The sequence below is a fragment of the Wasmannia auropunctata genome, unplaced genomic scaffold (genome assembly GCF_000956235.1).
Source record: "Wasmannia auropunctata unplaced genomic scaffold, wasmannia.A_1.0 LD335903.1, whole genome shotgun sequence".
Classification (NCBI taxonomy): domain Eukaryota; kingdom Metazoa; phylum Arthropoda; class Insecta; order Hymenoptera; family Formicidae; genus Wasmannia; species Wasmannia auropunctata.
This window is the reverse complement of record NW_012026987.1, coordinates 207,444-221,422: the sequence shown is the minus strand read 5'-3', so window position 1 is coordinate 221,422 and position 13,979 is coordinate 207,444. Positions and strand designations below refer to the sequence as shown.

General features: G+C 34.6%; 2 protein-coding genes and 1 long non-coding RNA gene across 3 annotated transcripts in view; 1 reads left to right on the top strand and 2 right to left on the bottom strand.

The window, feature by feature from the left end:
- Positions 1 to 606, bottom strand: part of LOC105455243 (U1 small nuclear ribonucleoprotein 70 kDa-like) — a 6,936-nt gene extending 6,330 nt beyond the window's left edge. The window contains 1 exon segment of the mRNA XM_011698425.1: positions 306 to 606. Coding sequence (XP_011696727.1) covers positions 306 to 449 — 144 coding nt within the window. The 5' untranslated portion in view covers positions 450 to 606.
- A 1,705-nt stretch (positions 607 to 2,311) lies between these two features.
- LOC105455241 lies at positions 2,312 to 3,233 on the bottom strand. Its single transcript, XR_975104.1, has 2 exons — positions 3,042 to 3,233; positions 2,312 to 2,617 (listed from the first exon to the last, which is right to left on the bottom strand). It is a non-coding gene; the product is annotated as an uncharacterized LOC105455241 (long non-coding RNA).
- A 2,865-nt stretch (positions 3,234 to 6,098) lies between these two features.
- Positions 6,099 to 11,531, top strand: LOC105455242. The gene is made up of 2 exons (XM_011698424.1): positions 6,099 to 6,771; positions 10,336 to 11,531. Exons 1-2 carry the CDS (start codon positions 6,392 to 6,394, stop codon positions 10,385 to 10,387), a joined length of 432 nt encoding a protein of 143 aa, XP_011696726.1. The 5' UTR covers positions 6,099 to 6,391; the 3' UTR covers positions 10,388 to 11,531.
- Positions 11,532 to 13,979: the final 2,448 nt, after the last annotated feature.

Sequence of the window (13,979 nt, the reverse complement as noted above, 5' to 3'; positions counted from 1 at the left end):
ATTTTTAGAGTTTGATCTAGGGTTTAGCAATATCCTCTTAAGTTTCAAGAAAATTTCATTAGCGTGTAGTTTGTAAAATTGGATATATTGGATATATATATATATATATATATATATATATATAATATATCCAATTGTGTAGAGTTCCATTAAAAGCAAGTGTGTGAACAGAAAGTAACCATTAATACGTGATATGAAGAAATAATTCATATTAACACAATACAAATATTTACAAAAGAAGTATATAGACGTAGTAATGCAAACGACAAGATGTTCTTGAAAGAAACATAATGTACTTTTATTACCTCGAAATACTTGAGGAAACACCCGACGCCGACGTAACCACCATTCTTCTTCTCATGTGGAAGTTTGCTAGCAGGTGGCAAATACGGGATCGGCTCGCGCGGCGAAAACAACGCCAGCAAATTCGGCGGCAAAAACTGCGTCATTATGGCGAAATTTCGCAAGTTACCACGATTGTATACCAATATTCATTCACTAAATAAGTAAAATAAACGAGAGATTGACGGCATCCTCTCACACTCAACGCAAAATGGCGAACACCTTGACCGACGACTGAGTGGAGTCTGAGACAGGAGGCTCCACAGCTCGGAGCTCCACTCCATTATCAGCAGCGCCACAGTAAGGTATAAAGTCGAATTAAGCCGCATTTACATGTTCATATGGTAAGCAATCGAATTTAAACCTAGAAGAACCAATCACATTCGACTGCTACTTAGGACGCTTTCCATCCACCGTAGTAGGTTTAGCACCACGACGAGGTATTATTAAAAGCGGCCAATCAAAGGCAAATTTTCGTGGATTAGTGGACCCAGAGTTATAAATTGAAGAACGCTGACATTACCAACGATTTTGTAGGTAATACAAAATCATTGCGGTAATGTCAGCATTTTTCAATTATTCCCGGGCCCACTTGACAGTCATAAAAATTTGCCTTTAATCGACCGTCTTTAATAATACCTCACGCACTATAGCTAATAATAATTCTTAAAAAATCTGCGATTATTTCTATATTAAAATAAGCCTTTGAATTGTTATTTTATTGAAAATCGCTTTTATATATAATTCACTTTGAAAGTAATTATATATAAGGCCGAGAGCACATGATAATGTATAACAGAGCTCATAACATATATATATAAGATCGTTGAACCAACGAAAATATCTTATCGATTTTCCCAAAGCGTACTGGAAATGCTCTAGATTACTCTAAAAATGCCTAATTCTTTCAAGAATTTCCTATTAACATAAAAATCCGAATGTGATATAGTCAATTTCATCATCAATTATCTGATCGTTATTTCGGATTTTGTCCAAATGTCCAAGTATCATACGCCTAGCCATTGCGTATTTCTCATTCTCTATGATTTTTGAAAAGGAGAGTACTTGATCGCGATACTTCGAGAATCGCAATATTAATCGGCCGCTCTGATTGGCCGCGCGGCGCCCCGTTTCGAGAATCGCAAGCGTTTCAAACCCAGTCAACGAAACGCAGCGCGACGCGACGCAACGCTTTGAATTTCGGGAGTCAAATCGTTTCGTATTTTCGGCAATTTCGGCTCGCCAAAGGCGAGCCTCGCGCGCGAGTTGTTGTCGGGAGTGCCGAGAGTAACATGACACGTTCGCGAGCTCGTTCGCGTGGCTCTCGGGCGATCGTCGAGTCAACTGTCGAGAGGCGAGTCGCGACGCGAAGTCTCGCCGGTGAACGTAACGATCGTCGGGCTATTAATCGACGCGCGTACCCACGCGGCGGGCGTCGCGAATTCGTTGCGTTTCACGTCGAGAATCAGCATCGCGAGTTGATTGTCGTCTCGGGATCATCAAACGAAGCATCGCGGATTAAGAAATCGCGATCGTCGTTAATCTGCCATTTGGCGACCGTTAGACATTATTAATCGCGTGGCGCGTTAACCGCCATTAACCGCAGTTGCATTACTTGCATTTCTCATCGCAATCGGTTGAGGCCGGCCGGGCCTGATCCCTAATAATTACGCGACCCCACGCCACCCGCGTACCCTGAGAGTGCTGCACGCAGTGGCGCTTTCGAGTCGCGATCAAATGCCGCACGGCGATGATCGCCTTCGTCGCGTCGGTCGGAAATGCCACGGATCGAAGTGTGTCGTACGTGCGTCTCGTCATACCCATCCGATCGGGCAAATAACTCTCCGTAACTCCGGCTCGAACGATCCGTATATTTCTCCGAGAGTGCATCTCGCGCGCGCGCGAGTCGTCGGCATCGTCGCCGTAAATGCCGATGTGTGTGATGCAGTAGCTTGTGCAGCATACAGTGTCAAGTGCATAAGGCAGTGTATAATAAAGCCTAATAATGTGATATACAGTGCATTCGTGTATCAAGTGTTGTGCGCCCGTAATTGGATTACGTCGATGCGGATCTTTGGATTATCGTCAACGCGATGGAAGCATATGGAGCAGCAAGTGATGGAGGTAGACGATTGGAGCGACGCTGGCCGTTGATGGGAGTGCTGGGACACTCGGGAGGCCATCGACGCAGGATCTCGTCGCTGCGGAAGTTCAGCTGGTAAGTGCTCATCTTCATTCCGTTATTATCGACGAAGCAGTTGGTAATTATCAGAAACTGCAACAGATGGGCAGCACTAGAATGTTTGCCCTGTCGATTTGTTTCGCAAGCTAATAGAGGTTATGACGCCACTATATCACACTATATTCTCTTTGCATCGAGAATTCATTTCTGTCGCGTTGATTCGTTTCGCAAATTTTATTCCAATGTCAAACTATCTTTTCGGAATGTTAGGAATACTTTACGTCTGAATCGATTACGAAATTAAAGTAGACGCACAAATGACAAAATGTGAAAACATGATTGCAACATCCAATTCTTTTTCTTATCGAGTCATGATGTGTCATGATTTAAAAAACATGAAATAATACTTGGCGAAAAATATTTAAATTTAATTATAATGATAGCACAATCGGAGACAGTGACAATCGTATTTCCCGACATCGCGTTTCACGGACATTATATAGGTGTTAGATATTACCTTAAATATTTTGATCAAACTGACGTACCCTTGGTCATCAATTGCGAAAACCGCGGCGTTGCTCTTCGATAGAATGAATCACAAATATAATATATATAACATAATTATACACTCGTAACATATATACATATATATAATATAAAAATTAATATTTATATGTAATTATAATTTGGTCGTTCCTTAACGATGATATAATATACAGAAATATTAATGAGAAATATAATAAGAAGTACATTATAATTTTGATGGCTGAGTTGAAGTATAAGATAAAAAATTCGTATTTATTTTAGATAATTATAAGATATTATTTATACGGTAATTATATGTCGTCATTATCACTGTAAAAATCAGTATTAATTATTCTTCAAGATCTTGATTCAACCATTCTTTTTTCTTATGAGATCTCCCAGAGGATATTAGTCTTGCATGCAGGGCAAATGCCCTCAATTGGTAGGATCGTCCCATCTTTGCAAAATTCTTTCGCTAAACAGATTAAGCGGACAATCAAAAGGCACTTTTGATTTTACAAGTAATAGAATTTTTCTCCATCATATCGCTCCGCAAAGAGAGCAAAACATTGGTGATTTTTTCATTAAGTGTGATTCTTGTGATAGAATGTTATCTAATTTTTTTACTTTTTGTGTTTGCACTTAACTTTACAACTAGTGATTTTGCCATAGCATATAGGTATATAATGTGTTCCTAATTGTTAATAAAAAGAGATAGGCGAGCTATAACATCAGGTAGCGGAAGTACTATGTTGCTGTCGAAAGTGACTGTAATTATGCATAACGATAGGGCCCATTTGGCAGTCACGAAATTTGCCTTTGGTTGACCGTCTTTAATAACATCTCGGTGGCTGGATCGGTTCATTCAAAAATAATCGCGTTCAATCGGTAAAAAGAGACCTGTGTTCAGCATCTGCACCTTAATTATTCTAAACTTGACTTGTGCTACCACCAAACGAACAAATTGCAAAGCAGTTATTAATATTAATTTTTTTATCGACTATTTTCAAAAGACAAATCATTTTTTACATCATTTTTACAATATTCAATATTTATATAAAATTTTGGAGTAATAGATCTTTTAAAAATTGTTTGAATAAGAACTGTCAAGCTTTTCGCAAATTACATAAATGTCAGTAAATAAATGTAACAATTTCATGTAACAATCAGTAAAAAATATATAATTACTAGTTAACCCCTAATAATATATGTTGCAATGTATGAAATAATATACGGGAAAATTAAATTTTGGATAAAAAAATGTTTTAATATATAAATAATAAAAATTAATTATACCTCATTTAATTTTACGTAAATAAACTATTATAATGATTGTATAACTTAATATAAAACTACTGCATTCCTGCTTTACGTAAAGGAATATAAAAGAAATTATGCAATCTCAATGCCATTCGTGCTGAAAAATCATATAACAGAAAACAGCTTTATAGCTACTTCCTTTGAATTCCCGCTATCGCCGCCAACGTCAACTTAAATATGCATTGCGTAAGCACTATCGTTATGCGTAATTACAGTCACTTTCGACAGCAACATACTTCCGCTACCTGTTATAGCTCGCTTATCTCTTTTTGTTAACGAAGAACACTTTGGTTCATCAAATAACATTTAGCACGCAAGAAAGAAAATCACTGTATGCATTTTAATCATTAAAATAGGTAATCTAGCAAAAATGTGTGTGTGAAACTCATTCTCAATAAACAATTTAATCAAGCAGATAGCCATTACTTGCGCGCGTGCGTACACACACACACACACACACACACACACACACACACACACACACACACACACACACACACACACACACACACACACACACACAATATTGAAAAAAAAAAATATATATATATATATATGTATTATGAAGAATTAAACGCACATTGCATCATGATAATTAGAATGCAGACATTATGGTGCATGTATTTTAGTGATGCACTGAAACTTGCTGAAATATAATGTTCGTCGAATTCGACTGCAGTGTCCCGTGGGATTCAGCTACAGCTGCGACGATGCATTCCCGCATGCACGCGCGCCGAATAAAGAACGTGTTCGCGATTTTTTTACACCACACGCATCTCTATATAGGGTGCTTTGAAAATGATATAAATATAATACGCGAAAAAATTATTTTACAATTAGTTGGAATTTGAAATTGATTTTTTCTCCATGGCAATTTAATTTTGAAAATTCTTTCACATATATATTTTATATCACATATTATACGCCTGTGCAAAACAATATCTACATGTGAAGTATAATTCATCAAGATGCTATCGTTTTTTAGTCCGTTATAACTCCGACATGATCGATGTCTTATTTCTATAATAATTAAAGAAAAACCCATGGTGTACTGATATTAAATAAATAAATATGATAATTTCTGAACACCATGTATATATAGTCAACTCGCTAATTCAATACAAGTATTCGCATGAATTGTCCTTACATGCTTTGCGAAAAGGATTTACAAAGAATAACTATATATGCACATCGAATGAATAGCAAAACACACTTGATTTTCGTTTATATACTTTGCAATTAAGGTCCGGTTTCACAATTCGCGGTTAACTCGATTTAACCGAAATTCAATTCGCTTTATCTTTTTCTAATCTAAGAATTAGAAAGAGATAAATAATAAGTTAAACCGAGATTAAAGTTAATCTTACATTTGTGGAACCGGACCTAAGTGAAACAAACAATTTTAATCCATAACATGTGAGATATACACGCAATTTTTAACAATAGAGAACAAAAGAGTAAATAATTTAAAAACAATTTTATTTATTCAACTGTCTTCCCATCAACATAATAATTGGCAATTTGTATATAGATTTGCCGATTTTCTGAACGTGCAATAATGAATGGTTTGGAACGAGTAAGCGAATTACTTCAATCAAACCCTGATTATCTCCAATTTTAATTGATTTTTTTTTTTTTAATTCAACCGACATTTCGAATCACATTTTATACAATAAAATTTTGAGATATATATATATATAAAATTTGTTATTTTTAAATTATTCTTCTTTTCTATGTATCAAAGAATAAAAATTAATAAATTTTACATTATAACGAAACAGTTAGTACAGATATCACTTGAAAAGGTAACTATTGATTAAGTAAATAGAATTAGGTCGAGGTCATTCCAACTCATTTATTTGTCTTGTTCTATCATTAGCTTTGCGCAAAAAGCTATAAAATGATTGTATAAAATGTAGAGGCATAAAGATGTCAATCGGTAAATCGTCATGAGCCGCCATATTGAACGAGACTCACGAATGTTAGATATCGCGGATTGTGCGCGGCAATGCGACGCGCCACATGCGCGCACCAGGTTTCGGCCGTTTCGGCGAGTTAACTCCGCATTCGCTTTGCGAACAGCTAGACCAAACAAGCGCAACGCATGCGCAACTGCGCAAACGCAACGCGCGCGGCGCGCGTCAACACAGGCCTAGGTATTCCGAACTGAGCGGACGCGTGCATAGAGCGTTTCTACGAAATGTGCCGGTTTCTCGACGGTGGCGGCCATTTTGCCATTTGCATGATGTCACGGTGTGGCCTACTTCTGAACGGCTCCACGTGCGGAGGTCGTCGACCTGGGTTCTCTCTTCCAGTCCCCTTTTGCCTAGCTCTATCCCCTCACCAAACTTTCGAACGAATTGTGAGCGCCTTCGAAAGATCGCCGATGTACGAGAAAACAGGTATACCGCGTGTTGTTGCACAGCATTGTGTAATTTAAATCTTTTTACCGGAATTATGATATATTTTCTAATCTGAGAGAGAGAGAGAGAGAGAGAGAGAGAGAAGTGAATTAAATTATAATCTTTAATAATTGAGTTATATAATTTTATTACTTTTAATTATTATACTTTTCTTTTTGCGAATTTATCATTTTGATGCACTAAATTATCCATGTAGTACACTCACTCTTTCCGTTCGAGTTTCTGTAGTTTTAATATTGTTTATACTTCATTCACAAATAAATGTAGTTAAATTGATCTGATGTGAGACTAATTATCACATCGTAGTAAAGTGATTAATTAAAAGTTAAGTACTATTCTCTTTCACCTATTCTCCTAATAATAAATTCTCCTTTTCTCTTTTTACGATCTTTCTTATAGTCGTAACGTATAAGTTGTATTGGTGTAACAAACGAATTTCTTGAATTGAAAGACGGTTCTGTAGAAAAGGCCACCGTCACTTTCAAATGTAGCAATCGCTCCGCGACCTCCGCTTCGCTCTTACGTTTCTGTAAACGTTCAAGAGCCTCTTATGTAAGCGAAGAATCAGTCATCGAGAATATGGCCGATTTAGTACTACAAATTTTGTACGTACTTAAATGCTAAACACGCTCGATCGATATCCTAGGCGACCTATAGGCTAAAATCAATTTATGTAGGTATTCAGTCTTTTATGCTGAAAATCGGCCTGTACGAAATACACATACGACAACGATGCATAATTAACTAAATTTCCAATTAGTCGGCAAAAGTTATGCCATTCCAAACTAAAAGGCACGCGCGTTTTACGTGAATAATGCTGTAATACTCACTCGACAAATTAATTTGTGGAAATATGCACTTGCTTGAATATTAAGAACTATTTCATATTATATTTTATATACAGAAACAACAATCGAAAACCTGCTGAAACTAAATAGCTATTATTTTGTAATTAATGGATAAAATAAAACGAATTAAAGAATTGAGAAAGAATTCATAAATGTATATTCTTTCACACTTTATATGCTAACAAAAATAACGCTTCTTTTTCAAAACTGTGTTCAATTAATTTTATTTTATCCACTTTCGTTACAAAATAAGAACTATTCAACTTTCCATTGTCATCCTGCATACAAAATATATCACTTAACGTAATATTTATCAATAGATAATTTTTATCAAAAATATCTTTACTGCAGAAGTAACTTTATACTTTGTGATATATATGTAAATATCATTATATAATAAATACAATGATATTTGTATATCACAAAGTATTTTACATTATTATTAATTATTCAGATATGAAGCAGTATCATGGTAGAAAATCGTCTCTTATCTCTAATTCAAACATATTCATCATCGCTGTCTTTCATTTAAATATTCATTTAATTTATTTATACATATATAGTTTATCTTCAAAAACTTTTTGTAAAAAAATCATTTTTTTGTTTTGCATTTTAATTGTGACTGGTTGTAAACCATTGTAATGAGATTTTTAAGGAAATAAAAAAATAAAATTTTATTTTTAGCCACGTATATAAAAATCATAAGTATATACATAATAATTTAATTAAAATAATTTTTAGAGATTGTTTGAAAATGAAGATACTCTCTTACGTCTAAATTTTTTTTTAATAATCTCAGAATAAGATAATTTCTGTAGGAATTATCAAAGTGCTCATAATGAAATTGCATTTATTCTATGCCTCATAACGAATGAAAACGCGATTGAATGATTAAAATCGACAGAGCTAGGTTGATCAAATGGAGTAAGATCGAAAGTCGTGTATCAGCTAGGTCATCGACCTGTTTTGAGGTTCTTCCGTTTACTCGCCGGTAAAAGTGAACGAAATAATATATAAGTGCGACAACTCAGTTATCATTTAAAAAACGTACAAACATACAGTGCCATACGCTGCATGTACGCAGATACTGACGCAGATAAATAGGCATCAATGTTTAAAGAAAAATCCAACTATCAAATAACAGTCTTAAAATGCATTCGTAAAAAGTGATGCACAATATAACAGTAATCTAAACGATAATCGTAATTACGACTTCCGGTGATAAGTAAAGCTAATAAAGGAACAATTTTTTAACGCAAACATGAATGTACTCCGCATATCTAGGAGAAATTCCATTTTAGTTAAATTTTTAGTGCATCTAACATCGATCCAGGTCGCACTTTGTAAAACTATATAACATGCCCAGTTCCGGGTCATTGGGTCAAGCGTTTCTCATCGATCCGACCTCACTATTGAAAATTCACTTCTTTCAATTATATTTATTTCCATCTATAATCCGAATTACTTTCGACTTATTATATCTACAATATATTATTTATACACACTATTTATATTATAATTTAGGCCGCTTTCTCTTTGAATACATCAATATGCTAATATGCTTTATATTTTTTAGAATTTTATAGATTGACGTCTATCAATGTAGTATAATATAGATAGGAAAAGAATTAATCAGTATTAAGGCTGTGTTAACTCTCTCGATTCAGGGCTATAATCTTATGTTGACCCGATAGGGTCGATTTCTCTCTCTCTCTCTCTCTCTCTCTCTCTCTCTCTCTCTCTCTCTCTCTCTCTATAATTTCTTTCTTAATAAATAAGAATTTATGATTTATTATAAGTATACATGTATACATATGTATATGCAGATATATGTGTATAAGAGATATTCTCTCTTATCAAAGAAACGTCTTTAAAATCACAGCAACACTGTAAAGTGAAAACTCATGCTTGTCTTACTTTACGAAATAACGATGGTTATGAAATTATGTACGCAAGCACGCGAACACACACATACAAGCAGTCGAGCGTCTTTTCGCGAATTTATGCTATTTCTTTCAAGATATTTAATGTTCCGCTGGAATGACTGTAAAAGGTACCGACCAATTTCAATATTCGCAAGACATATTAAGAACATGCTAGCAGTCTCGCGAATTGCACAGCATTGATTACATACATATTTGCATTTAATCCATGATGTTTTCTCGGGAAATATCGATTGTGCTCAAATCATAGAATTTTATGATAAAGCAACTATATATTCTCTGAATCACCACGAAGAAGAGCATGCATTCTTTGGAAAAACGTTAAACATATGATAAAATATAATTGATTATGCATTCGCATTTACAGTGGATAGAAACGTCCCATTTTTTTAGACAGAAGGTTAAAGAAGAAAAAATGTAGCTGCAAAATTTTATTCAATATACAAATACATGAAAAAATAGTGAACAGTTAATATGAAATCTAATTTAAAAAATAATACTCTAATCAAAATATGTATTTTGTAATACATATTTTTCCTGTTTTGCGTAAAATTGTTCCAAGAAAAATGTGCAAGAAATTTAGTGCCTCACCCCCCTCCCCCCACACACACGCGCGCGCGTGTGTGTGTGTATATTTAATAGTATTTGCAACAAGTATTCAAATATACATGTCTTTCTTGTATCATACACATTCCTATCATAACATAGTTTTGTGAGCACTGATTCTACCGAAACTTTCTCTTCACCGTCAGATTTCTTCTACCGCAAATATCCAACGCGAGTTGCTTGCAAACACTCGAATAATAACAAACGTTTAACGATAAGCACCAGACAAAAAAGATAAGAGCAACCGCTCTAAAATACACCACTTTATAAGAGAAGGAAAATAACACGATGGTATAAGAGGGCGCAGATCTGTGGATCGAGGGTGAGGAAGGATGATGGGGGAGGTAAAACCAGGGCATAAGTATTGATCCCGCGTCTGGGCGGTTGACACATTTACCAAAAGATACGTGATCTAGTTTCAGTGGAAGATAGTGCGAGTTAGAGCAAAAAGAGAGTATTTAGACACCAAATCATCATTAACGAAGCCAATAAAATCTTGAAACATACTATAGACAATTTATGCATTTGCATTTAAGCACAAATCTAAAAAATAAAAAAAAAGAACTGTAATTTCACTCGATGAACACTACAAAATTCTTTACTATAAAAGTTTATAAAAACGTTGTTTTATTCAGAACTCATCTTTTCACAAAAAGTGAAGTTACAGACAATATATAAATAATAAATTCTTAAATGTATAATTTTCCAATAAATCTCTATTTTGTAAAATGTATTGATAAATGCTTATAACATTATAGTATGTTTCTTCTAATAATAATATAAATAGCACTGAATTGATGCCACTTCCGATCTATGAAAATCACTATTATTTCCCTAGGAATGTAAAATGTATAAAATTCCAGCCTATATCCAAAGAAAGCTTTGCTACCGATTTCGGGACCATTGCCATATAGATCAGTATTGAGTATAATATATACGTATATAAAACTGCTGATTACTAATCTCAAATCTAATCGCTATTCCTCTCATCCAACGACTAATAGATTTAGAACAATTTTAGCGTAATGCTTCTTTACTGACAAAGACAAACTATTGTGTCATCGCTCGCAATTGTTGTGCATTACATTGTGCTATGTAATAATACGCTAATACGATCCACTACATAATGCTACAAACGCTGCATATAGACTGATTAATTACACAATGTGTAACAATTGCATTCAAAAAAGCAGACAAAAAGGAAAAAAATTAAGAGAGAAAAGAGAAGAAAAAGAACAAGTGCAAATCCGTAAATAAGGAAACCAAGACAAATTGAAAATTCTACCGTATATGATAACAATTGAAATTCAGTGATCGATGTATTGTTTTATGCGGATATGTTCTAATAACGTGTCTTTAAATCAAATCTTAGATTTGCAAAACGCAAATAAGGGAAATTTTTGTAGTTCACAATCCACGCATTTCACCTGCAATTCCATTTGCATTGTGTTGTGACCCGAGAGATATAGAGACATGAAACTAGAGAATATGTTTGATCAATACTTTAGGCTCGTCACTGTTCTCGTCTTCGTACATATCAATGGAGCAAGGACAAACAAAATGCAGGGCAGACTATTAGATGCGAAGTAAGATTTATAACAATAATAATAAACCGCACGATATGTATCGGTAATATTAAACAGCTTTCTGATCAAAGACTATTATTTTCAAATAAATTGTTCGTTGGTTTTAAGAGCATAGATGTCCAACAATAGCTGTAACACTTAAATTTCTAGCAGTGAAATCGTTGATAAACCAAGAAAAACTATGGCTGTGTGTGTTTAATTCAGCGAATGTAACATGTGGTATGGGACACGTGCCTAAAGGTCGATGTCCCTTATACTGGATTTTATTCGATTCTTTTCTCTACCATCTTTCCTGTGCATGGATACATCCGCGGCGCTTATTTAAAAAATTTCTAGACATTTAATAATATAAGTTTATCTATATATCAACGAGATTATACGGATGTTTAAAGAACATTTAAGTTTAATGACTCGTTTTACCTCATTGTCTCTTGTTTGTTATGAAAGTATTTATTATGAAATAAAAAATATATATATTATAAAATTGGAACACATCGCACGCACGCACGCGCGCACGCATGCATGCATGCATGTAATTATTTATTAGGTGATACTCAATAAATCTCTAGGTGATACGCAAAATAAAATCGCATTTTCAAATTCGATGAATTTTCATTGCATCTACATTCGCAACTGATACCGCAATTATGGATAATTTACGCGACGCGAGAAATTCTTGACACAGTGCGAGTGCACTTCGACCGCTTATAGTAAAGTCACGTAAACGGCCCGCTATTAATAGGAACCAGCCGCACCTATTTATTTTGCATTTAGGAAAGTCAAGTGCAGCCGGCCGCGCGCGCGACTTGTCATTTGTGCCAATAATTTATGAAAAATTTGTGGACTCATACAATGCACATTTTCAAATATTACTTAATACTCGATATTTTCCTTTAATAACGATATTTTAACTTTAATATTAATATAGACTCGGTAATTTTCGATAAAAGTTGAAGTATAAAATCAAAAACCTAAAATTGATTAAGCTACTATAGCCATCCGATCAATATCGCAAAGAGAAACTAAATTTAATAATTTTCATTTAATAATTTTAATTTTCATTATAACGATTTATCAAGTGTTGCTCACTTTCTCAGAATCACGCGACAATTATGTATATGCTATTGAATGATAATTGATGTCATAACTGAGTAATATCATGAAGCAGTCTTATTAAGAGTGTATCTACGAGATTATCACAATTGCCTATTATATGCATATTTTTGTTTGCTAAATAGATAACCTGATGTCTGAGATGCTAAATGACTCGCTATTTCAAATCTAGAAGTTTATTTTTATACAAAGATTAGCTTTTTTCAAAATTCGTGTACTTATATGTATTTATTTAATTATATTTGATAGTAATCGAGTTATCATGCATGCGAAAGAGAAGTTAAGTTCGCCTCGTTTGAAAAAATCAACAAACACCGAGGGACGTTCTCGTTACGTTTCACTCCTTTGTTACACAATCGCGGCACTCTCAGCAATTCGGCCAACTATTGACCCCACCAAGAGCTCTTCCGTCCTATTTTCTTCCGTCTTCTCACTGTCATTCCTTCCTTCTTTCTCTCTCTCTCTCTCTCTCTCTCTCTCTCTCTCTCTCTCATGATTTCCTCTCTCTATATATGATATCTAGTCATGTCTTTCCATTGCTTGCTCCGTTCACCATTCCCTCACTCTTTTTTTATTTCTCTCCCTCCCTTTTTGTCACTTTCAGTTCCAATCTCCTTCAGTCCTCTCTCTTCATCCCAATCTTGTCAACCTCTATTTTCATCAGTATCAACTCTTCTCTTACTCTATTCTTCTTTTTTATTTTTACTCTCTTTTCCTATTAATTTTCTTCCGTCCTTCTCTCACTGTTGTGCAAATTTCTATCCGTCACACTTTCATCTTTTTTTTCTTTTTACTTTAACTCTTTTGTTATTATGCTATTTGATCTCCAATTTATATTGCCTATAGACTTCTTATTATTTCTTTCGCACTCGATTTGACAAAATGAGAGACCATGTACTTCAGCATTTTATTCACGCGGGTGGTATGTACACGTGGTATGTACGTTTTACGACGATACATAGATACGGGAAGTTTTGTATTTTCTAACAGTAAAATAAAACAAAGCCTTATTTATCTTGTAGTAATTGATTTGTTTTCTATTATTAATTTATATTACATATGTACGCACGCACGCACACACGCACGCACGC